At 40.5% G+C, this 26,844-nt stretch overlaps 1 protein-coding gene across 1 annotated transcript; it reads right to left on the bottom strand.

The window, feature by feature from the left end:
* Window positions 1–4,067: 4,067 nt before the first annotated feature.
* SLC30A5 (solute carrier family 30 member 5) lies at window positions 4,068–25,712 on the bottom strand. The gene is made up of 16 exons (XM_027635015.1): window positions 25,471–25,712; window positions 25,179–25,301; window positions 22,694–22,760; window positions 21,725–21,810; window positions 20,221–20,308; window positions 18,406–18,493; window positions 16,741–16,817; window positions 15,405–15,575; window positions 14,481–14,769; window positions 13,915–14,123; window positions 12,681–12,838; window positions 11,939–12,068; window positions 9,968–10,193; window positions 8,379–8,605; window positions 6,379–6,507; window positions 4,068–4,641 (listed from the first exon to the last, which is right to left on the bottom strand). Exons 1-16 carry the CDS (start codon window positions 25,542–25,544, stop codon window positions 4,471–4,473), a joined length of 2,313 nt encoding a protein of 770 aa, XP_027490816.1. The 5' UTR covers window positions 25,545–25,712; the 3' UTR covers window positions 4,068–4,470.
* Between the last annotated feature and the right edge of the window lie 1,132 nt (window positions 25,713–26,844).

The raw sequence follows: 26,844 nt of genomic DNA, 5'->3' as shown, positions 1-26,844 counted from the left end.
TCTGTATAATAGAAGAGCGCAATTGTTCAAAGGTGCTTATCTTGATATTGATGGCATATTTCTTCATCATTGCCTACAGGGAAATAAGATTATGTTTTCCCCTGTTCATGAAATAATGCTATTCCAGCTCATTTAAGAGTTGGTGGTCGAGCCAAGCCCATTCTAGCACACAAGCTCGGGTTACAGCTGGCTCACACCATTTGAGTGAGACAGATTTTCAACTGAAGTGAGCAGGTCTTATCCAAGTCTGACAACAGCGGCTCAGCTAAGGCAGCCCCAGCACACCACGTATTGACACTTAACCACACATACCCCCCACCCCGCACTGTAAGATTCTTACCTTCTGGTGGCAACATCCTTATTTACAAGGACTACATTCTTTGCCTCAGAACACAGGTTTTCAATGTAGTCAGTGTAAGGTGTGTTCTATGGTGGATTCATACTGGCCCATACAGAATAACTATACATTCTCTGTTACCTCTGTTGGGATCTGCAGGGGGATTAGAAGACTTTGAGATCAAATCAGGGAGAGGAGTAAGCAGTTTTGAGACATCAGGTCACTGCTCATAGCTGAGGTTTATGTGGTGCACACAACTGAAGACCACATGTCCTTTGTTGTTCAGCTGTATTTTGCTAAGGGTAACGTGTCCAGCTGTGGCTTATTAATATAATAAGTAAATAACTTACACAGACCTGACTAGCTTCTTGGGGGTGCAGAGCCAAATCCCTTTATTCGAAACAAACACCACTCTTTTATCATGGTTTCAAAGTAACACATGACTCTCTTGACCAACCACCAAGGGCATTTCACTGTCCATGTGTGGGAGCACTTTGGGACTTTATTTCCCAGGATGCCTCATCCAGCATCCTTCCTCTAACCCGACTCCTACATCTCCCCTCTTCTTTATTATTATGAGGAAGTACAGAATATTACATATAACAGTACATTTTAAACTTTGTAAACCCCCTTTAACAATGACCACTGCGGCACCTTGGTCTTTCAACAAACATACTTATTTGAATTTTTACCTGAATTCCTTGAGATTTGCTTGACATAAATTTGTACTTTCATTTCTTAAGGGTTTATGTGTATTTGGGATAAACAACAACTTTATTAACCTGAGGGTTTTTGCATAACTGGGTAAAATATCAACTCTCACTTCTCCAAGGGCCTGCATGTAATTGGCAACCAGGAGAAATTCAACTCCATTTTTAGAAAAGGGCCCTTAGAGAACAATTGTTGTGATGTAAGTGTAATTTGTTCAAGGCACATGAAGCATGCCCGTTCACACACACACGTTCACACAGCTTCTCTCATTCATACAGAAGTGGCCACTTCACTCGTACTCACCCATTTATACCTAGAATTTTTATTATGTCCCTATTTTTTAACTACACATTTTAGATTTATAAGTGGTTATTGGTTGCATGTTTTTCAATCTGTCACTTCTGGTAATTATGCCTGGCAACTGTACCTGTCTTGAAAATTTTAAAAGGAATTAATATGAAGAATGTAAGGCTTAACAAACCTAGATTATGTTTTACCTGCTGTCTTCCCCCCCTTTTTTTTGTTATAGAAAACTAAAAGTTAATAAATTCAAAGATACATTCACAAATTACTATCAAAATATGTTAACATAACTTAAAACTCAGCATCTCCTGCAAACAACTAGATCAAGTTATCATCACAATAACACAATATATAAAACGAATTATCATTATAAAATGCTAATACAGTTTGAAACTTAGCATCCTTTGCAAGTAACCAGTTTGTCTGTGGTTTTTAGAATGCAGTTAATTTTCAGCTTTTGTCCATCCATTTCTGTTAGCTGCTTTTTGCTTTTAGTAACAAACTTAACAAACATGTTAATAACAATTTAAACAGTCTCAGGTGGCTAGTGTGGAAGAAACAGACGTAGAGGTTAGGCAAACACGTAGTTTCTCTCTAGCTTTTTGTTCAGGAATGGTCTTTTTCGAAGTAAAGCAATAGAAGTCATTTTATGCCTTTAATTGTCGTTTACTTCAAAGTTGAAGGTTGAGGTAAAGGCTGCCTCCCCTCACACCTGAGCTCTGAAGGGGAGCCGAGCACACCCGCAGCCCTCCCCACCAAGCAGAGACTGGGGAGAGCGGTGGAACCCAGAGGGCTGCCCTGCTGCACCCCTCTCTGCCCTCCGAGCTGAACGGAGGGAAAGGGAAGCAGGGAGCAGGACACAGAAGGGCCGCGCGGCTGCCCCCCCCCCGGCCAGGACGACACCCCGCTCCGCACCCCCGCCACCCCACTCTGTGCCGGGCCCTTCCCGCACGTACTCGGGTGGCCCTTGTGGCCGTGGTGGAGCAGAGGGACCGGACGGACGGGGCTCAGCGGCACCAGAGAGACAGGCAGAGCCCCGGCAGGATCGGGCAGACGAACCGCGAGAAGAGACGGAACTCCAATAGGATCCGATGGATGAAGCTTGGCGTGACGGCCTCGCAATTAAAAACTCCCACGGCCGCCATTCATTGGCCGCCGCGGCCCCGCCCACGGCGCTGCCCTGAGGGCGGGCGGGTCGGGCCGTCTGTGCGGGCACCGCCCCCACTTCCCTGCCGTCCTTCCGTCTCGAGTGCTTTGGTAACTAGAAAAGTCAAGATGCAGTAAATAAAATATTACTGAAAAACATTAACTTCTTCCCCGTTACGTACACACATACTGCTTGCTGCAGGAGTTTCCTTTAAACTTAATTGTTCAAAGCGTTTTGTTGCAACTCTGCATACAAGTGACTTGCCTGTGAATTATCCAGGTATGAGCTCATCTTCACTGCCATGATCGTGGTCCCAGACACCTAATTTGTTTTGGGTTCTGCTGCTAGCAGCTGAAGTAGGAAACTGGCATTTTGCTCAGAGGAAGCTGTGGCAAGCACAAACGCTTTTCAGTTATGTCGACCTAATGATTTGAAAAGACAGAATCAAACCCCCCCTTCCACTTTTCACCTACCTGTGACAATGAGGTTTGGTGAGATACTGTAAAATCCAGTACAATCCTCTCAAAATAGGAGTGGCACATGTAAATATTAACTGAAGCTTTTTGTTTGAGAATGGTTTTCAAAACCAAAAGATCCACTCTACTTACAGGCTGAGCATAACTGTAGCACTGCTATTCAAGTGACAAGCCTTCTGAAGGAGACAAGGTGAAAAAAACACTGCCAAATGTGTACATGGACAAAACCCAGGATCCAGCTTTGAGAAGGCTGCTGGCTCTGCAGCACTGTCCTGAGATATGAGAAGTTGTGATTTATGCACACATTCTTCATTATTCAACACAAATGCAATTGCAACTTCTAGAAACTTTCTGACCACAATTTTTCAAGTCAGTCTTGTACTGCAGATGGCATTTTAACACGCCACAGGAGGAACAAACTCACTTAAGAGGGACAAAACAAACCACTCAGTTTGTATAAAAAGTTCCAATCACAAGAGAAGCACCTACGAGTTAAGAAATCACAATTTACTGTCCATTTCAGCAACTTGCCAGGTCCCAGACTACAGTCACAATTCGGTATTCTAAACCTGGACTGCATCCTTGCGTAATACACAAAAGTATCGCTGGCTACAGTACATCTGCAGCTGTGTTGTGGTATTACTAAAACAATTAAGTAAAAAAATTAAGTAAAAATAACGTATCTTGAAGAGACAAAGTTTAGCTGAGTGCTAGGATGCTTTTACACTTCAAATTGTTGCATTTCCAGTTATTCATACAAAAAAGTACAAAAGATTTATTTTACAGAGTTGTTTGAGTTATGATTCTGAGTCTTCCCAGGAAAGAGAAAAGTGTCTTCATTTTTTGCCCCTCCCAATTTCTCACTGTTAACCTGTGGATTTCTCTTCTTAAAAAATAATTTGATACAAATGTAACATGGTAACATGTATTTGCTCTGGTGCATTAAGTTTAGAAATCAAATTTGTATGCTGAGACATAATAAAAAAACTGTAGTCTTCTATTATCTACCACAGTGTGCAAAACAAATGGCTTCCTGATTTTCACTCCCCATAATAAACATGTATTTTTTTTCATTCAAAGTCTTCATGCTATCTTTGAAAAAAAGAAAAATATTCTCCAGTTGATCATGTTTGCATTCTGATATAAACTATTTCCATTTCCCATTGCTAACAAAATACAATACAAATGTTCCACATTTAAGAGAAAGTATGGAATATATCCATGCTCAGCTAGAAGTTGCAAGACTTCTGTTTAATAAACTCCAAGTACAGTATTTAAGATTTCAATTATTTTCATATATACAGCAAATATTCAAGTCCTTATTTCCTTTATAAAAGCATTCTGATCCAATTAAGAAAGACAGTATGCTTAAAAAAATTCAAATATATAGTACATTTGTTCCTGTACATGTATGTTCAAGATCTCCTGGCAAAAATACAAATATGGAATCTAACAGTTTCACCATTTACACCTCCTGTGGTGAACACAACTTTGTATCACATGATATAAGTACCATCTTTGTAGTATTTCATGGATTCTAGTTGCTGAGTCATTGCAAGGACATCCTGAAACCCTGTACTGAGTCCGGACATGTGTTGAAAATAAGCCTCCTTCTCCACTTGGACAGTTAAGTTGTTTACACCAGCATCTTTCAGAATTGCTGTGACCTGAACAGAACAGTATGGTTAACATTAGTATTACACTTCATACATATCTCACTTGCAGTGTTCTGGCTCTGAAATGCTGTACAGGAAAAAAACCCCTATCATAATCATTACTTCAGCAAAGCCTTTGACAGCATCTTCCATACCATGCTCCTGGAAAAGCTGGCAGGCAGCCCACGGCTTGGACAGGGGCACTCTGTGCTGGGTTAGGAACTGGCTGGAGGGCCGGGCCCAGAGAGTGGTGGTGAACGGTGCTGCATCCAGTTGGCAGCTGGTCACTAGTGGTGTCCCCCAGGGATCAGTGTTGGGCCCAGTTCTATTTAATATCTTTACTGATGATCTGGATGAGGGGGTTGAGTGTACCATTAGCAAACTTATAGAGATGACAGCAAGCTGGGGGGGAGCGTTGATCTGCTGGAAGGCAGGAGGGCTCTGCAGAGGGACCTGGATAGTCTGGATAAATGGGCTGAATCCAATGGGGTGTGGTGTTTAACAAGGACAAGTGGAGGGTCCTGCACTTTGGCCACAACAACCCCCTGCAGCGCTACAGGCTGGGCACAGAGTGGCTGGAGAGCAGCCAGGCAGAAAGAGACCTTCGGGTTCTGATGGTGGGAAGCTGAACATGAGCCAGCAGTGTGCCCAGACGGCCACAAAGGCCAATGGCATCCTGGCCTCTATCAGGAATACTGTGGCCAGCAGGACCAGTGAAGTGATTGTTCCCCTGTTCTCAGCACTGGTTAGGCCGCATCTCAAATCTTGTGTCCAGTTCTCGGCCCCTTAGTTTAGGAAGGACATTGAGGTGCTGGACTGTGGTCCAATGAAGGGCACTGAGGCTGGTGGAGGGACTGGAACACAAGTCCTTTGAGGAGTGGCGGAGGGAGTTGGAGTTGTTTAGCCTGGGGAAGAGGAGGCTCAGGGGAGAACTTATCACTCTACAACTCCCTGAAAGGAGGTTGTAGCCAGGTGAGTATCAGTCTCTTCTCCGAGACAACCAGCAGTAGGACAAGAGGGCACAGTCCTAAGCTGTGCCAGGGGAGATTTAGTTTAGACATTAGGAAGAAGTTCTTTAGAGAGAGACTGGGCATTGGAGGGGGCTGCCCAGGGAGGTGGTGGAGTCACTGTCTCTGGAAGTATTTAGGAAGAGACTGGATGTGGCAGTTAGTGCCATGGTCTAGTAGACAAGGTGATGTTAGATCAGAGGTTGGACTGAGAGGTATTTTCCAACCTAGCTGATTCTGTGATTCTGTGTGATAATGAAGAATTCAATTTTCTGGACAGCAAAGACTAGCTTCAGAGGGTATGGCTTTGCAACTTCTGCACAGCGGATAATTCTTAGTGTCTTGCATAAGGAAATACGTATCTTTTGAAGGAAAAGAAAAACCCAAGGCAGATAGGTAGCGGTAATGCAATTATAAACTCATGATTAGCATCCAGATATCCCTACTGTTTACTGCCTGTTTTGCAGGCCTGTTTTTCCATGACCCCTTCTTTTCTCCGAGCAGATGTAGTGCCACTTTCAACAGTGAGTGTTCAGGCAGATGTTCTAGCAAACAACTCTTTATGTAGCTGATTCCAAGCTAGCAGGCAAGGGGCAGTACAGTGTTAGAGACCAGCTCTGAGACATTAATGGATAGCTACCAAAAAACATCATGCACGGCAGCTTTAACTTCAGTCTGTGACTGAAAAAGGACTAATGAGTAGGAAATGAAGAGATTAGAGTCCAAAAATTTTGCACCTTACCTGCTGTACAATTCTCTGTTCCATCACATCCGATACCACTTGGACATGTATTGTGCCTGCCACAACACTTGCAGAGTGACACCAAAAATGAGGATCTCTGTAGGATATGACTCCCTCTATTTTTTGAATCTGAAAAGAAATTACATTAGCAACAATTAAGAACTCATTTTAAAATTGTGTATGTTCATGGATATTGGTGGATAATATTTCACAGGGAAACAAAGTTGTGTAGCATAGCAGCTTTTCAACTAAGCCATATTCATAAATATCTAGTATTGAAAGGTCACCTTGCTACTACTGTCCAATACTGGAGGGTAAAAGTCAAACTAAATGAAAACCCCAGAAGAGCACAACGCTAAACAGGATGAGAAAACCCCCCCCCCCATATTTAGTGTACACATCACAGGAACATACATGGACAGAGTAACCAGAATGTGAGTTGGGCATCTCCCATTTCTAGGGCACCTGTTACCTCACTATTTAGCAGCTATTTAGTTACCACAGTTGAACTTAATTCAGACATAAACTCTTTCTACAATTTATAATTTTTCAAATTGATCTTTGTTCTGAGTCTGATTGGGATGGTTTTTCACAGCAGCTGATAAGGCAATGTGTTTTGGATTTCTGCCTACAACTCTTTTGATAACACACAAATATTTTGGATATTGCTGAACTGTTAAGTCTTTCTCTTTTGTACTGGGCACCGTCAAGGCCGTCTACTTTTCTACTCTGCCTTTGCCTGATGGGTAGGCTGTGGGTGAGCAAGAAATAGGGACGGGACACAGCCAGGGCAACTGATCCAAGTTGTTTAGAGGGATATTGCATGCCATATAATGCCATGCTCAACAATAAAAACTGGGGTAGAGGAAGAAGAGGGGATTCTGGCTTCCAAGGTGGCTGTTACTTGAGACTGCCTGGATATTGGCCTCCTTGTGGGAGGTGGTGCATTGCACTTTTCCCTTCCTCTACCTGTTAAATTATATTGTTTCCAGAGTTTTCTTGCTTATGCTCCCCTGTCCCACTGGCAGTGGTGGTGCTGGTAAAGGAGGAGAGTGAGCAAGTGGCTTGTAGGAATGCCTGGCTGCTAGCTGGGGTCAACTATTGTTTTATCATCATGTATTTTTTAAAATGCTTTTCCTATTACCTTTTAATGAATTGCTCTTTGATTGTTTTCAAAAAGTGCCTTCTTTTTCCCCAGCCTCTCAGAATTACTTCCCTCATCAAAAAGTAAAACCACTCTCTGCACCTCACTTTCCTGTCACTACAGAAGTCTCTCGCAGACAAGTTCCATCTGTCCTTTTCTTTCTCATGTAGAAAAGAACACATTTCCCCCTCTAATAACTGACAGGACACATTCAGGATAGTCTTCCTTGAAGCCTCTAGTTGATGGTATTGTCAAAGCACTTTTAACTCTTTGTTTTACAGAGAGGAGTTCTCTACACTGAGATCCACACTATATTCTGGGCAGGAACTTAAAATAAGCCAACAGCAAAGACCGAGTACAGCCTCAAAGCAGATGCTGTACTGAAGCAGACAGAAAAGAACTATCTAGAATGAGAAAGTAATTAGAAAAAACAGTTTAACTTTTGCCATCCTACCTAATGTGAACCAGTATGCCCTTCGTGATATGGACAAATTAGAAAACCTGAAATTACAGTCTCATGATATAATCCTGTAGTCTGAACTGTTCGCTGCAAGGTTCAGGGAACTGCCATGTTACTACTAAATACGTTTCCCACACTGTTACCATACTTGTCTTACATCATACCCATAAAAAGCTACCCATAAAAGCAAAAAGCAGTGCGAGTCTTTTTAGCTGCAAAACAACTTCTATCAGTAGAACTACTAATCCTGTCACATCTCCGCAAAATAGATTTTAAACAACTTGAGACATGAAGCTAAGACAGTGGAAATTGTCAGACTGAACTACCTGAGTTTAATAATTATTAAAAACAGTTACAGTTTTGTATGTTTGTATACGAAAACATTTAGAATTGTACCTTTTCTAAAGCAGCATGCAGATCTTTCTCCTGTTCCGGAGGTATCCTCAACAAAAGCACCTGACAGGCATCTTTCAATAGTGGGATAACACTAAGAAAAATCAATGTAGCAATAAAGAGAGAGCAGAGTGGATCAGCTATGAGCCATCCAAATTGCTGAATAAATATCGTGGATACAATAACACCAACACTGCCAAGAGTGTCTGCTAACACATGCAGAAATACACCTGAAAACAAAATAAATGCAGTGATTAACAATTCTGTCTAAAGTGTATGTATATGTTCAATAGGAAAAATACAGTAAAACTTATTAAATATTCTCAAGCTAAACCAAATATCCTCTGCCTAACCTGGGGCAAAATACACAAAACATTTAGCTTTTCTAATGTTTAATTATAAATTATCATAAAAACAATTTTTACTCTATAGGCCAATGATCTAGGCAGGCATCCACAGATTTAACTAAATGTCTTTAAATTGTTAGTGGGATTTGTACTGTAATCATAATCATTTAACTCTCTATAGAGGGATCTGTTGATCCTTAACCAGGAATAAAAAGATCAGTGTACATGTACTGACTTGTTAATGTGGACATATATTAACGTATTGTTCAGTTTTTGTAAGCCAATTTTGCTCCAGTTTTACAAGAACATTGTCTTTTTGCTACTGGTAGGAATTTTATATTTTATACTGCTTTCATTGTGGGTTCATTCTCAAGGTACACTCAATGGGCATAGAAAAATACCCTCTAAGCATTTTTAAGATTAGTGCTAGTTAAGTGTTAGAATTGTACAGAATACTAAAATACGAGTACGGGCAGACTTTACAAAAATGGCAGACATAATGAGTATGAATAACCAGGATAACCAACTGAATTAGGACATAAAATAACCAATAAAATATGAGACTATGACACATCCTGACAGGCTAACACAAACCCCATAATTCCTTTATATATTTTTTTTCTTATAGGCCAGACAGTTGGCAAATAACTACTTTTTAACTACTAGGGAAAAAATTCTATGTTGAAGTTTTATATATATTGCCATCTCTGTTAGCTTATGATTTCAGATTTGAAAGATTTGTATTTACCACCTTAGCTTCTGAGTCACAAATAAAAAATCACAATAGTCTAGACTCCTGGTCTGCATTTGTTCTCCTGCTTCTTACTCCCTCCCCAGTGTTTTTACAACCAGCTGCCAGATGATACCTACAAACATGGTAGTACCTTTACAGACAGAGATTTGGTACTTCCATTTCCAGGTTGAACTTAGAAACAAGGACTTAAAGCTTATAGAATAAAGTTTAGAATGGCCATCTACTAATGTTGGTGAAGACTGTAGATTACTGCTTTTTATTGGTCCTTTGGTATTGACCACATCTAAGAAAGCCACGAAAAGAAACATTTCAAGTTAAGTTTCTTTAAGTTAAATTCATAAACGGTTTGAGCAATTCCTGTCTACCACATCTAAAGGCTGTCAGATTGCTCCTGGAGAGTTCCTGATGCACAGTACTGGGTATGATTCTGAAAATCTTCAAAGTCTGCTGGAAATCACATACATCTTTATGATTCAACAATCTGTACTTGCCTCTCATGTTGGTATTCATGCCTCCTCCAGAAGACCCATGGGAATGTCCATGGCTGTGCCCATGATCACTGTGGGAATGGCTGTGCCCATGGCTGTGACTGTGCCCGTGGTGAGAATGGCTGTGATCATGGGAGTGACAGCCTCCCCGAGAGGCTCCATGGGAGTGTGCATGGCTAAAGGCACAGATACCGACAAGGTTTACGATCAGCCCTCCAACAGAGACTGGCTGTGAGAGGGAAAAAAGTCTTTAACTTCACTGCATCCTCCCAGGCAATCAAATTTGTTTTCCAGCAACACAAGAGTTATTCTAATATGAATCCCTCATCATATTCCTTTCACTATAAAATGGTTTCAAAAAAGTTTTCTTCCTCTTGCAAAAAAATCCACTTCCCACCAACCCTCCAAAAAAATCCCACCCAAACCCCACCACTTAAATGCAAAACCTAATATTCACAGATCAAGACCAGATAACAAATTTTGTTTAAGAAAGGCTGATCAATTTTATTTCATTTCAAAAAGAGATACGGTGGTCTGAATATAAGCTTTCCCTTGCTTTCACTGCCCCCCACCAAAAAAAAAGAAACTTTCATATTTTAACAAGGAGATACATAATTTGTACTTAAGACAGCAACTAGTGCTTTATTGGTTGAATTGTGGTTGAATTGTGCTTTTTATCTGCTTGCTTATTTTTCTATTCTTCTCTTGAAAAACTAGCAAAGCAGTAAGAGTAATTCCAGCTAATGAAGTAATTAAACAAGTCCTGCTTAGAGGTTAGTAGACCTTTCCTTGGCTATGCAGACTGCGCTCATGTTGAGAGGGTAACACCATCCATTCCCAAGAAACAGGATCAGTAGTGAAAATGGACCAAATGGTGAAGATCAAAATGAAAGCAGAAATAAAAATCAAGCCTTGATTTCAGCAACACACATTTATTTTTGTGCCTACAAAAAAAATCTTTGTTACAGAAGAATGCAGGAGAGCAAAAATTCTTGCGTATGTGGGAGAGCAAACAACTGAAGCTGGAAACGCAACCAATAAAGGCTTAGATATGCAGAATTCCATAATAAAAATAATTTGAAGAAAATGAACTATTGTATTAGAAAGAAAGGGATGCTATCTTGAAAAATTAAGAGGGGAGCCCCTGAAGAAGCTGTGGAAGGTAGAGAGACACAGGTATAGTTAAGATTATCTATGCAGATCATCATAATTGCCACAGTAGCACAATCTGCATAATATTATGGGTTCTGGTCCATTTTTAAGGTTTCTCAGATACTAAGCTCTTAGTCTAGTATTTTAAAATCTTTTCTGTAATAACTGACATTGGTATACATAACTGCAGAACCAAATTTAGTCTTGTACAGACTATTTCCTTACTATATTTTATTGTAGAAAGACCATCTTCTAAAAAGATTAGAGCTCCAACATCTTAGGAACAAAAATCTCTCAACTGTTATAATAAAATTACATTCAACCCTATATATTTTCATATTTTAAAATTAGATGTAGTTTGCACTTTAAAATTATAATCTGTTAAAAAGTCAAGGCACAGTTTAGATCCCTTGAGTATGCAGTTTTGATAGAATCATAGAATGGTTTGGGTTGGAAGGGACCTTAAAGACCATCTATTTCCAACCCCCTTCCATGGGCAGAGACACCTTTCACTAGATCAGGTTGCTCAATGCCCCATCTGGCCTGGCCTTGTACTCTTCCAGGGATGGGGCATCCACAACTTCTCTGGGCAACCTGTGCCAGTGCCTCACCACCCTCAAAGTAAAGAATTTCTTCCTATTCTGATTCAGTTTAAAGCCATTCTCCCTTTTCCTGTCATTCCATGCTTAGGTGAAAAGTCCCTCTACAGTTCTCTTATTGGCTCCTTTAAGTCTCCAGAAGGACTCAGTAAGGTCACTCTGGAGACAAACATAAACAAACCATAACTGCAAAACTACATTCAAACAGAGTGAGAAAACTTACAGTTAGCATGTTTGTATCTATGTCTGGAGGATCCACCAGTCTGGTCACTGATTCCATGAAGACAAAGAAAGCAATCACCATCAGAAAGAGGCCATTAATAAATCCAGAGAGAATTTCTACACGTCCATACCTGAAAGTAAATGTAGGTACTTTTTAGAGTAAAGAATGGGTATTCTGAACAAATCTCAGTTATAATAAATAAAATTATATTTAATACAGCATTATGATAGCTATGATATTTTTCTTAATGCCACAAAATCATTCCTCAATTTCTGAGGTTTTTTATTTCTAACCAAGAGGTTACCAGTTTGCAACTGTCCAAACTTCAATGGAATAAAGCACTATTAATGTAAGTATTTTTTCATATATGATGCCCATTCGTGGCTTCAAATTGCTAAACTGCTATGCAACCATATAAAGCTTGATTATTTCAACAGAATCTAAATCCTTAGCTGAACGCTGACTTTTAACATATATTTTTGTTTGACATACATGCATATAAAAAATGAGGTAATTCCTAAATAATATTCACAACTTGTAGAGATAAATGAAAATTACATTCCAGGCACATTTTTTACAGGGGTAAGAAGAGAACAGCATGAGTCCAAATGGAAGAGAAGAGATACAGCAAAAAAACCACAGAAGCACGCACTAGTAAAACATCCCAAACATGGCGGGGCATTTTGAAAATGAGCAAGGAAAGTAAGTTGCAAATAGTCTTTAAAGAATCCAATGCACATACCCATAGGAAAATATGCGAGTTGCTTTCCATCTTGTCATCAGAGCTGCAAAAAGCCCCATCACTAATGCAGAACAATCAAAAAGCATATGAAATCCATCAGAAATAAGGCCAAGGCTATTGGTCCATACTCCATAAAAAAGCTCCACAAAAGTGAAAGCCTAAAACAAAATAGAGTTTGAATTTTTCCTCAAATATTAACTTGTACATTAATGTTTTGGTAGCTAGCAGAAAATTCTTTTCATAGAACACTCAATATTTTTCAGAAGTATTGTTCAAAGTATTTCTAGACCATTTTTTCTCTCCTCCAGTGAAATAAAAGTGATACATTCCAAGTCTATGAAGACACATTTTTGAATCTACCCTCCTTAAAGTCTTACACTTTAGAAAACAACCCTCTGCAGGAGTAAATTTAAGTTTTCATTTAGAATTTTAAACTGACGTTCTGCAGATAAAATTTTAAGCATTTTGCCATTAAACAGTGTAAGAGGTCTGACCTGATATATTATTAGTGTAAAAGCCATGCTGTCTATTAATCTGTTACGTAAACATTTTCTTCACCGGTTGACTGTTAAATCTTAGGAATTAGTTTTGAGAAGGGTACACATGGAAACAATTTTAATACATACTTTCCCTGAACAATTTACTATGATTAATATGTCTGCCTAAAAACTTTTTTTCCTCTCTTTCACATTCCATAATGGAACACCATAAAATTATAATGGATGTTTCAGGTTTCTCCCCTTATTTTCTTGGATAACTGGCTAAGAATGAAGAGAGACCTCTGCAAATGAGGTTCTATCAATATTGCTTACTGCATTATCTTTACCTATTCGATAAAGAGAGAAGCTAGAAATAAAACCAGCCTACTCCAAAATTACACTAATCAATCCCACACCTTCTGTTTTGTTGTGTCCATCCTTAAAGGCCTTATCAGTTTCAGCTTACCTGCTGGCAACACTGAGATGCGTTAAACACAGGGTCAGACAAGTATTTAGTTAGTGGTGTAACAGTTACACATAGAACCAGTGCTGCCTGTGGTAACAAATCAGTGACCTGCCCCTTACTGTAAGATTAGTATAAGAATCTTTTATTTTAATGTACCATCTAATTAAATTACTCTGTCAAAGTCTCTTTAAAAACAATCAATTATGGAAACCTTTTAAATAATAACTCTTATTTCTATATTATGTATGCACTACTATGACTGGGTTTGAAGAAAAGACCATGCACTTACCAGATTTAGGCACAAGAAATAGAAGATCTGCCTAGAATCATACTCCTCAAGAATTTGTTTCAGTGACTCCTTAATAAACCGGGGCAATGACTGAGAGCTCTGCTGTAATGCATCACCCATGAAGTTATAGAGAGGAGTGCCTTCAGGGGAATAGCCAATAAGGGTACCCTTCTGCCCCTTCCTGGAGGGGGAGGACAGGATATTGGCAGCTGCAAGGAAAGCATTGAAGTGTTTGTTGCCGTTTCCAAGATTTACAGCTTTTTTATAATTTGTTGAATCGGTAATCAAAGTCTGTATAAAATCTGCAGGCAGCAAAGTGACTGTCAACTTCATCTTGAGGTTTATCATTAGATTTCATTGCTATGTAAGATTAGATCAGCACTTCCACAACAGATCTATTACCTTCTTTTTTTTTCATACAGACAATAAAAGAGCAAAATTTTACAGGCCCTCTTATTAAAGAATCCATAAAAGCTCATCCAAAAGACTTCTGCACACCTTAATTTTCTGATTGGCTTCCCAGTCATAAGGACAACATTTATTGCAGTTTAGATAGGAATACCTACACAAAATGAAGAAGACAGCACTCACTACCACCCCTCCAGAAAGAACATGCTCTGTGCTTTCATGGTGTGGTGGCTTGTTCATAGCTCGAAGCTGGTCTGTTATTGGATGTGTCCAAAAGTTTCCAAAAAGCAATGCACTAATGAAAGTAAGAAAGGATCCGTATCGAGCACATGTGGAACCTTCCATCTTCACAGAACATATGGACTCCACGTAGAAATCCAGGATCACAACAAAAAAGATGACTGTTATGAAAGGCATGATGAGAGAAGACCAAGACTCTACTTTACTCTGTAACAAAAAATAAATTTCAAACAGGACTGCTCACCTTTTGATGTGATTGTATATACAGTATTACATGTAGTTCACTTGAATTACAAATGTTTTCAGTAATCTATCAAAACATAAATACTTCTATACTTTCAATTTATCGTATAAAACCAACATCTCAGATACAGAAAGACACATATATCTAAAATGCATGACAGTACCTTATTTTAAATACTTTCATGTTCTTAAAAGCAACACCACATGCAACACTATGTTTGTAATGGTCTACTCTGCCTACGCATGTGGGCATAAAGAACATGTTTTTAAAACACAATAAATAATCTACTCCCTAGAGATAAAAGAGTTCTGTATTTATATGGTTGTTAATACTTGTGGAATATTTGTAGACAAACCCAAGATATAATATCTGTGCTAGAAGGATGAAATAAAGTTATCACACAAAAGAGGAAATTAAGGTATCACACAGATAAAAATCAAAATATAGAAGGAAACATAAAGAAAAAATTTCAAACGGAGCTTACTACAAAAATAAAGACATGAACTTCGGTAATTTTAAAGATATTTTAAAGGAAATATTTAAATTTCACTTGTCAAGCATTACAAAAAATTATTTATCTTTGTACTTGTTATCTTACCTCTGTTGTCAAAGACAGGATAATGACCCATGGGCATAACAGAAGGACAGAAACTAGATGAGACAAAGCTTGAAGACGCTTGGCTCCACCTACGTCTACGGACAGTTTTCGGGAAGCCATGTGAAAACCAACCTTACAGCACAATGCCAGTACCAGAAGCAGTACTCCGCCCTGGAAACATAAGGGGAAACTGTTAGCATTTCTGAAGACCCAAAACCCCCATTCCAAACACAGTGGCACTTACATGGAGAAAAGATTAATGTGCTTTCCTTAACTTGGCAATAAAAGCTAAAGACAGGATATTTCCCGTAATTGTTGCTTAGTTAAAAACAGTAACATGGTTATACCTTAGCATTATTCACAACAGCCTAATATGACTTGAATTTTAAAACTCTCAGTAGTGTCAGTTGTCATACAACACCAGTGAAATGGTAACAAACAGCACATTAGGAAAACGAAAAATCTCACAAAGCTTGCTTTCTTATCTTCCATTATTAAAAACATGTTGAAAGTATCCATAAACCCCCAAAGGTTCACATCACCTTGACCTCTAAGCCTTTCATAACCTTTCATCCACTTACCTTTAATCACACCGTATCATATTTCTCCACATTACTTTCTTTCAAAATTGTTCTACAAATTAGTTACAAGATGCACACACAGCATCTTATCTCCCTCAGATCACACTTGCTTTTGTGCACCATTAACCAGTCTAACATTTATTTTTTTATTGATACTTTCTCAGCTGCTCTGTATTTTTTTCTTGTTTTAGTCCTCACTGCAGCCACTTTAGCAGCAAGACTAAGCTAACACAACAACTCAATCAGCTGGATCAACCCTGTACAGTAAGATTACGATACTCAGCTAGTCATATCACCAACTACAATAGGACTATGCTGCTGAGAAGTATCAACATCTGTGTCTTCAAGTACAAATCTAATGTAAAGGAAAGACTGGGGAAAGATAAAGAAGCAGCAACAAAACACAGACTCCAAAAGTAAGTAAGAAATGGCTTGTATGCAAAGCATTATGAACATCCAGAACATTGATGACAGAATACTTAATGATAATTTTAATGAGATTTTTTAGGTTATGCATTACAGCAAAGTCCTTATCAGCTACAGAGGTTGAACACTGTACAGTTTGGCTTGCTGTATTGAAGCTGCTCAAACTCCTATCAAGATGTAAAAATTCCAGTGCTAGTTCAGTTCCAATATGGGGGGGAGGGATGCTCTAATTTTGGGTTTGATTTAGGTTTGGATTAGCTCTGAGCTGGTGAAATTCTTACCTACAAAACTTAGATAAATATTAACCTTCTACAATACAAGTTATTTACCTTGTGATCTGCAACACCCAGGAAAGCAATGATTGTATAGAGAACATGGGTAAGAGCACTGTCATGATGCCCCTCAGCTAAATTAAAAAAAATTAAGGAAGAGCTTCATTTGATCATTTTGTTTTAAACCAAAGAACAGGCAAAGTAGCAAAAGACCACAGAACGCAGAAGTAAGCAAACTGAGCTTTAAGGTGTGCTGGCACATGGAGGACAGTCAGTGGATCAGGCTCAGCCCTCAGGATGCGTTTCTGAAAGGCATGTCCCGATTGACCAACCTGATCTTCTATGACAGGATTACCTGCCTAGTGAATGAGGGAAATGCTGTGGAAGTTGTCTGCATGGACTTTAGTAAAGCCTTTGACACTGTTTCTTACAGCATTTTCTCAGAGAAACCAGCTGCTCATAACTTAGATGGGTGCACTGTTCCCTGGGTAGAAAAGCTGTCTGGATAGTTGGACCCAGAGAGTGGTGGTGAATGGAGTCACATCCAGCTGGCATTCCATCACCAGGGGGGTTTCCCAGGGCTCAGCACTGGGGCCAGTCCTGTTTAATATCTTTATCAGTGATCTGGATGAGGGGATGGAATGCACCCTCAGCCAGTTTGCAGGCGAGGGCAAGCTGGGTGGGAATGCTGGTTTGCTGGAGGGTGGGAAGGCTCTGCAGAGGGATCTGGACAGGCTAAATCCCTGGGCCAACAGTACGAGGTTCAACAAGGCCCAGCGGTGGGTTCTGCCCTTGTGTCGCCACAACCCCAGGCAGTGCTACAGGCTTGCAAAAGAGTGGATGGAAAACTGGGGGTGCTGTTGGGACAGTGGCTAAACATGAGCCAGCAGTGTGCCCAGGTGGCATCTTGGCTTTTACCAGCAACAGTGTGGCCAGCAGGACCAGTGATTATCAGCGCTGGTGAGGCCATACCTCAAATCCTGCATTCAGGTTTGGGTACCTCCCTACAAGAAGGACATTGAGGTGCTGGAGCATGTCCAGAGAGGGGCAATGGAGCTGGTGACCATGTGTGAAGAGCAGCTGAAGGTGTTTAGTCTGGAGAAAAGAAGGCTTAGCACTCTCTACAACTAGCTGAAACGAGTTTGTAACAACATCAGTTTTTTCTCTCAAGTAAAAGGAGAAAGGACAAGAAGAAATGGACTCAAGTAGCACCAGGGAAGACTAAGACTGAATATTAGGAAGAATTTCTTCATGGAAAGGATTGTCAAGCATTGGAACAGGCTGAGTCACCATCCCTGGAGGTAAGGTATTTAAGAGACATGTAGATGTGGCACTTAGGGACATGGTTTAGTGGTGGGCTTGGCAGTGCTGCGTTAATGGTTGGACTTGATGATCTTAAGGGTCTTTCTTAAGGTCCCTTCTTATTCAGGCCTTTCTATGAATCAACTCACTGAAAAACTAAGTGAATTAACCAATGAGGTTCCAGAATATACCGTTTGCAACTGTAATTTCATGTTTTACCCTTCTTTTGTAAAATTTATTATTTTTACTGCCCATTGTTAGATGTACTATTTTTTGTCAGTACACTATGATGAGATGATCAATTGAAAACTTTCTTCAAGATCACTTCAAATTATAATTTAATTCAGTATCCTCAATTTCACATTCTCTCTGCTCCAGTAATAACAGTCACTTGCTCTTACACATAGCAATAAAGGATACGATGTTCTGCTATTTTAGCCATGAGGTCATCATTATCAAAAAGTAGTAAGCAGATGACAGCTATGACGAAAAATGCAGCACCTCTTGTCTGTAAAAAAATGCAAACAACAAACAGCTAATCAACAAAAAACCAAAATATTTTTATAATTTGCTATAACAGATTACTATTTAAAAAATCCTGAAAAGCAGTCCCCTCCCTCCCTGCTTCATGATCATTGTAAGCACACTTCAGTAAGAAAAACATGAATGAAACACCCATTTTTTTAAGAAAGTGATCTTGACGATATAATTTCACATTTTTTTCTGGTTTTCAGATTTATGAGATAACTCAGGACACATTACCACTGTAGCAGGCTAGAAGCCTGTATCTTACAAACTTCAAGTGTGATTACTTTCTTCTTCATGGTGTGTTTCTGCCTACCAGAATGCACTGCTACTTCAGCCTGATGATTTAATACTTTGTAACATCTATGAGCTATAAACAACATCTGGTGGACAAAATGTGAAATTTTGTCCTAGGGGAGGAAAAGGCTAGAGAACTACGCAAAGGCTATGAGAAAGAACAGCTCTGCAGTACTTTTGTGGGGAAAGGGCAGAAGAAGCCATGAAATCCCAGCTAGCAGAGCTCTCACCACCCAGACTTAAGCCACTGGAATTTTGGTATTCATCATTTTGGAAAGACAATGAGCTCTATATCTGAAAAATACTATCACAATTTAATTTTTGAAGACAAATAGAGCTATCATATTCTTGTTTCAGAAAGTCAGCTGACCAGTTCACTTCATGAAGCTGAAATGATTCAGAGGACAGGGTCATGGCTCTCTTGTTTCTGCTGCCGTAAGCCATGCAGCTGAATTGCCAAACACAGCCACTAAGATACAGATTGACAAAGAACCTCTCTGAAGCTCTTACCTCTACTCTTTGGGTGGTTGACTGGAAAAAATAATATGTTTTCTAGATGAAGATCTTCATGTTGCATGCCCTAAGATTCTCAGGTTGAGGGGGGTATGCATACTCTGTTGGAGCAGATGACTGTGCTAGTCACTCTAAGGCCAGCCTAAAAGCACTTAGGAGAGTCCAGTGCAGCTTTGAGACAGAGATTTCAGAACTCCCAGCCTGAGGTGGCATCAAAGTGAAACTTCTCTTACACAGCAAGTCCTCTAGCCTCAGATATATGACAGTAGGTATCCTCCTCCAACTCTTACTGTTTTTGAGTGGAAGTGGACAAGACTACTAGGTGTTGAGATAAGCTCATTCCATTTAGGGGTAATTAGGCACATTTAGAGCACACCTTGCAAAAGTGAGTGTAATGGGACTTAAAGGATATCTCAAGTAGAGGTTTCTGATTCAGGGAAAGACTGGGCCCAAATATTCAGCACATACAGGATCAGGCAGACATGAAAGTACTTACAGAACATTTTGGCAGAAAAAAAACAGAATATGTGAAAAGCTAAACACATTGAAGAGTACAGACCAGCCACTGGAGACTGTGTTGCTGGACTTCAGCGTGTAAGGGTGAGGACCACTACATGAACATATGACCTTTTGTCATTTTGAACTCAAAATCCCATTACAAAGAATGCTGAAGTGAAAAAATAATTTTCAAGGTTCTTTTCTGCCTACAAACAGAAAAACTTCTCAGGTATCTGCTACAGAGCATGCACAGCTTCACCCACTGTTTCTCTCAATTTCACCACTAATTAAACTAAAAAAAGCACATTTTCTATGAACATAGATCCAAAACACAGCTGAAGAAGCATTTGAATTTATAGCATTCAGTATCTTCAACAAATGGTAAAATAGATTTTTAAATACCTTTGCTGGTCCTCCACCTGAGCTTGTGAACAAGACACTAAAGAGTGACAGTACAACCAAATCACTGTGCTCAAACAGCAACAATGTCCTATAAAAAAGTGAAATAAAACACCTAAGTCCATTTACAATGAGTTTATCTCACAACCTTGATATATACTATTTCAGCTAAAATTAATGACATACCAAAGATTTATCATGTGATTTCAACAGCAAGTTTAAACAATTCAGAAGGATAAATGCAAATCTATTTGCCTTCACCAGCAGACAGATCTAGCTGCAGATAGCAGACATATAAAAAAATGAGGACTTCCTAGCTCAAGGAACAGATTAAAATTATTCATTTATAGATAACTTTAAACTGTACTTTCTTCTAGCAACACAACAAGACACTAACTTGCTCAAGATGGAAGTATTATTCCCATTACAATACCTCATCTAAACCAGTTGCTGGCTCCTAGAAAAAAAGAGGTCCTGTTCAGTAGTATTACATCCTTCTCATTGAGGTGCTGATGGTCTAGTAGTTTATCCCACCTCAGAACCTCTTAATTGCTGAAAATACCGAATTCTAACTTATATCTCCTTCAGACAGCAAAGGCTGACTATAACAAGCTTGTACTGACAGCTTCCACAAGCAGAACATGAAAGTAATCATTGCTGTCAAGTTCACCAAATGCTTTTGCAATCCTCTGCATAGCAATACAACCTGCTAGGACCCATGTTACCGGTTCTGTCTGGGATGAATGCCAGTATCCAGAGAGGCACTAGAGTATTAACTACATTAACATAAATAATCACAGTATTATGACTCTCAGGTATGCATTCTCCTGGGTAGAGGATAAAACTTCACCTTCATAAAACGTATCATTTAAGTCTTTACCTTCCTCTCTCTAATGGAAGATGCTTTCCAATATATTAACCTTAATTTTTGTAAGTCTAATGTTACTCTTTTATAGTTACTCAGTCAGTACTACTAGTAAACAGCACGAGTGATTTTACTCTGAGTGTGTGCACTAATGTTACCCAATTCCAACACAGTCCACACGGCCGACCAGATAAAGCAGTACCCTGCAACAAGTGCATAAATTGATTCTAGTCACCTGCCACAGGAATACCAGCTGCTATCACTAGCTGTCAAGCCATGGACTTCAAAGAGGAAAGTAAGCAACTGGCATTACACTAACGAGACTAGGGAAATTATGAAAACTACAGTCAGTAAAACAGATGGTGACCTTCATGTATCATCATGCCTTTAAGCACTATCAAGAATTTCACTGGCATCTCACCAAAGAATTAGCGAAGAAAATTACCAGTTCTATGGAAATTATATGTAGATTTTCCCAACCACAAAAGAATTCACAGGAAAAAGCATAAGGATTCATTTAAATTTTCAAAAAATACATCAAGTGGCTAGCATCATGGACTGACAAACAGAAAACAGAAAGCAAAGGGGCAAGACAGGGAAGGGTGACAATAGAAAAACAATATTTACAGTAGATATATTTACCTCAGTGGTCCACAAAGAGTGAGGCCAAAAAACCACAAGAGTGAAATGATACATCCGACAACGGCATGCTTAAAAATTCTGACCCACTGCAAAGGAAAGGTATTTCCTTATCATTTTCTCCAGTTTCAAAATAAGCACCCCATTACTAGCATTCTTTTAGCACAGTAGCTATAGAAATTGAGGGGAAATCATGTGCTTTGTAACCAGGTAAAGTACCTACGACAAACATCATATCTTCAAAATCCAGAATTTTAAATTTTTTAGCAATAGTAAAACCATATAGGGACAGATTTTTTGGAACTCAAATGAAAGATGCAGTTTATTCCTGTTCACATTTTTAAAATTCAGCCATACATGTCTAATGATGAAAGCAGCTGACACTTGGACCATGCTATCCTTCAGATTCTGTCTACTTAGCACACACACTGGGTCGAGTTTTGCACACACAATTACATAAAACCAAGATGAATAACAAACAGGTGAAGAAAATTTATTTCTTGCAAATCAGCAGGTTCCAACCTGGGCCTACTCTAACTCCTCAGGATACTGAGAACTCAACAAAGGTCTGAAGAGCAGTTAGATCAGCCCCTCATCACATGAAGAAAGGACTCTTTTGTCATGGGGGACAAGACTGGAGCATTTCAACATTCTGGCAGTCCAGAAATTGCCCTTCTGACTGTCTAAGTCAGCTAAATAGACTAAGCTCTTTTTGAAAATTCCATTCCTCAAAGTAGATGCTTGTATGAAGATAAAGACCAATGTTTTCACTATACTCTCAAAAGGAGCTGACAAAAGCTAAAAATGCTGATGGCTTTTGTGCACTAGACACTGAATTAGTTACACACTTTTAGAAATCGTTAGCACATCTTCCAAGTGGAGTAATCTTTGTTCTACTTCCACTTTTGGCAAGAGCCACATAGCCAAGAATATTTACAAAGATGTCAATCGCTATTACATATGTCAACTCACCTGACGCTTGGTCACCACTTTGCCAGATGAAAATGGTTTTTGAAACAAAACCATAAAAAATGCAGACCTGTTAAATGAAGAAAGTTTTCGCTATTAGTGTATTAGCTGTCAGCTTTTTATCCAAATCAGTTCTAAATAACTAGGTCTCTCATATCAGGCTCAGTTTACAAAATGGCTTTCCCTACAATTTTTTCATTAAAAGGCCACGCTGATCACATTCATTGGTTTTTACTTTCCCTGATGCATTACTTGTGTCACATACCAGTACTACAGTGATGACAAGTGAAGTTCAGTTCTGGTCAACTTTAAATGCAAGTTCTTGAGAGAACTGCTAATGAGAATTGCTATTTTTGATTTACAAAAATCAAAATAACTGATCTCAGAAGTTCTGAGGAGAAATAATACTCTGATTTTTATTATCAAGATAGATACACCCAAAGGGTTACTCGTATATAGAATGCTGTATATACAGTCCTGTTAGAAATGGTAAGACACAGAACACAAATTCTTCAACTGGGATCAAAAGCGATGGGGGAAAAAAGACTATGGTGCTTGGGAACATGCAAGAAAGAAGTGCAGATATATAAACGAATTTTAAACAAAAGAAAAAAATAAAGTTCCAAATATTCCAATTCTGCTAAGTTTATTACATAAATGCTCTTCCACGTGGCATCATATAAACATGAAGCACGATTCTGTCTGCAAAGGTTGTTTCTTCATATATGCTATCAGTTTCTACACCTTAGCCCTCAATGTGGGAAAAATAGCAGTTGAAACTCACAAGAACTACAGGAATACAAACTATAAAGAAGAAAGCTTATCTTCTGCACTCTTGTTAAGAAAATTAAATAGACATGCCTGAGTGTCCTGGTTTTAGCTAGGATTGAGTTAATTTTTTCTTAGTAGCTGCTACAGGGCTGTGTTTTGAATTCAGTACGAGAATAATGTTGATAACATACTAATGTTTTGTCATTTCTCAGTAGTGCTTATTCGAAACCAAGGACTTTTCTGTTTCCCATGCTCTGCCAATGAGCAGGTGCATAAGAAGATGGGAGGAAGCATGGCCAGGAGAGCTGATCCAAACAGGCCAAAGGAATATTCCATAACAAAGAACATCATGCTCAGTATATAAACTGGGGGACGTACCTAGAGTTGGGGGCCGATCATGGTTTGGGAATGGGTTGGATATTGGTCAGTGCATGGTGAGCAGTTGTATTGTGCATCACTTACTTTTTCTTGCATTTTTTTATCTCCCTTTTATTAATATTTTTTTCACTTTTTATATTATTAATAATTTATTAGTTTAAAACTTTCAATTATTAAACTGTTCTTATCTCAACCCACAAGTTTTGCTTTTATTTTTCCTCCTGATTCTCTTCTCCAGCCCCCTGGGGTGGAGGGAAGTGTGTGTACAGTTGTGCAGTACTTGGCTACCAGTCAGAGCAACTGGCACAGCATGACCAATTTTGAAGTAGGAAAAACACTTAAGTTTCCTGAGGGCAGACTGGCCTTACAGAGACATGTGGAAAGGCTAGAGAGCAGGGCAATAACCAATGGTATGAAATTAAAAAGAGCAGGTGCTGAGTTCTCCATCTAGAGCAGGTAACCCTGCATGTATGCACAAACTAGGGGACAACAGGCTGGAGAGCAGCCCTATCGAATGTCTGGGCTGATGGCAAGTTGAATATGAATCAGCCCCTGCAGCAAAAAGGGTCAGCTGTGCCTTGAGGTGCATTTACAATCAAGCACAGCATCGCCAGCTCGTTGAGGGAGCTGACTGTCCCACTCTGCACTGCACAGGTGTGGCCTCACCTCGAGTCCTGTGTGCAGTTTTTGGCACTTCTTATAAGAAGGATATCAGACTGTTAGAGTGTGTCTGGAGGAGGGCAGCTGTGATGGTGAAAGGTCTTGAGGGCAGGAGAAGGAGTAGCTGAGGTTGCTTGGTTTGCTCAGTTTGGAGGAGCCTGAGGGGCGACCTTATTGTGGTCTATAACTGTGGAGCAGCAAAGGGGCAGGTGCTGACCTCTCTCTGGTGAACAGTGACAGGGCATGAGATGGAATGAAACTGCACCAGGGAAACTTCGCATTGCATGTTATAAGAAGGTTCTTCACTGAGAAGGTGGCCAGCCACTGGAACAGGCTCCCGGGAAAATGTCCCAGCACCGAGCCTGTCAGAACCCAAGGACAAGATTCTTGGTCATATGGTTTTAGGTAGTCTTGTGAGGAGCAGGGAGTTGGACTCAATGATCCTTATGGATCCCTTCCAGCTTGAGACATTCGAAGATACTGAAATTACAGTGAGCAGAGATGTACAGCAAAAACACTCCTGCGAACAGAGTATTTCTTGGATTCACTGCTATGCCTTCTACTCCTTGAGTATCTAGAACAAAATAATGCAAGGTACAAGCTTGACGCTCTCACAAAACACCCCAGACAGAGCACGTTGTAAGGGTAGGGCACAAGGCTGCACCCCGTGCACACTCACCCCAGCTGCACTACGAAGATGAACTGTACGAGGTGGACCGCTTTCAGGAGATCATAGGATTCAAACAGGCCCACGGCTTTCAAAACCTTGGTGAAGCACAGCAGCACGATGTACCGCGTCAGCCTGCGGAAGGAAAGAGGCCGGTTCGCACCCGCCGCCGCGCACCCGCCGCGACCGCGCGGGCCCGGGGCCTCAGTGGAGGGCGCGACCCCCACCGCCCCTCGGGCGATCCCGCTGCTCCCCTGAGGGAGGGAGCACCCAGCGAAGCGGCCGCTGCCCCCCTCGGCGTTACCGGGCGCTGGGCACATCCACGGGCCCCAGCGCGCCGCCGGCGGCCAGGGCCTGCCCGCCGTACGGCTGCTCCATGGTGGCAAGGAGGGAGCTCCTGCTCGGAGCGGCTGCGGGCGCTTAGACGTTCGGGCGCGGCCCGCCTGCCCCGCGCCGGGGGCACTTCATCCCCCGCGGGCAGCGCAGCGGGACGAGAACCAGGAACAGGAACCGGGAACAGCAACCGACGGTCGGCGAGCGCCCCCGCGCGCGTGCGCGAAGCAGTGCGCAGGCGCCCCGGCGGGGGTTGGGGCGAGGCTGGGAGCTGTAAGGGGCGGGACCGGGGTCAGTGGGGCGGGACCGGGGTTAGTGGGGCTCCCTCCCCCCGGGGCGGGGTCGGCAAAAAGGGGGTGGAATTCCATACTTTTTTTTTTTTTTTTTTTTTTTTTTTTTTTTTTGTTAACCCTGTTTATTTTGCATAATTATGTGCAAAGACCTGCGCCAGGATCGGGCATCAGGAGAGGGTCTCCCTCCTGACGGCTCCAAATATCCAGTTGAAATTAATGGGAGAAATCGAGGTGGAATGTTGGAAATGTCCATATTGTGAGCTAGCTGCTTTCTTCCAGCTGTGTATCAAACTGTCTGGTTTGAGGACATCCCAACAGGTGATTTTGGTACTGATATCTATATGTATATATAGAGAGAGACATATACTGATATCTTGAAATAATCTCAGCAATGATCAGCTGCATGTTAGATTTCTTTGAAGTAGACTTGGTAGACTTTAACTAGGAAGAGAAGGAGGAACAGGAGCACAGGGGAATATGACTGCTGACAAATGAAATATTCAGAATTGCATTGATCAGAAATCAAAGATTTTTTTTTTAAATTTGTTTGCAGATTTGCAAAATATTTTGAGTGCATGTGGAAACTTCTGCATGGCAAGCATAAAACTATTAAGAGAAGTGCTGGCTCTGCTCTTCAGCTGCATTTTGAAGACCCCTTAAAAGTTTAATGCACAGGTCCTGTCTCCTGTCCAAACCCCCACCATTAACAAGTTGGATGCCCATGGAGTAATGATAAGATGTCAATAATGTTTGTAGAGGGGGAAAAATAAATAAACAAACAAACAAATAAATTTAGGGGGTTGGGGGGCTTGGAGTTTAATTATGTGCCGTGTGCCTTGTGTCCTGGAGATGGAGATGTTGGCAAACAGCACAAGGAAGAGGACTAGACTTTGAACGAAAGGCGGGGGTGGGCAGGTGGCCCAGGAGCCAAGTAGGGAGACCAAGTGATGTGGGAGAGCACAGAGGGTGAGAATCAACAGACTGCATCAGGGACATGCAAAGAGCAGAAAAGAAAAAGGCTAGAGAGGCGTAGGGGAGAGCTTTCTAGGACC

Source organism: Corapipo altera, unplaced genomic scaffold (assembly GCF_003945725.1).
Source record: "Corapipo altera isolate COAL_440 unplaced genomic scaffold, ASM394572v1 61411, whole genome shotgun sequence".
Classification (NCBI taxonomy): Eukaryota; Metazoa; Chordata; class Aves; order Passeriformes; family Pipridae; genus Corapipo; species Corapipo altera.
The sequence above is the reverse complement of the archived record's forward strand: the minus strand, read 5'-3'. Positions and strand labels throughout refer to the sequence as shown.

Excerpts from the sequence above, each read along its gene's own strand:
- SLC30A5 (XM_027635015.1), bottom strand. The coding sequence starts at position 25,544 with ATGGAGCAGCCGTACGGCGGGCAGGCCCTGGCCGCCGGCGGCGCGCTG. Across the intron at positions 18,494-20,220 it reads CAGGTGGAGGACCAGCAAAG|ACAAGAGGTGCTGCATTTTT; the intron begins GTATTTAAAAAT and ends ATTTTTTTACAG. Across the intron at positions 15,576-16,740 it reads TGGGTGTTGCAGATCACAAG|GGCGGAGTACTGCTTCTGGT; the intron begins GTAAATAACTTG and ends TTATGTTTCCAG.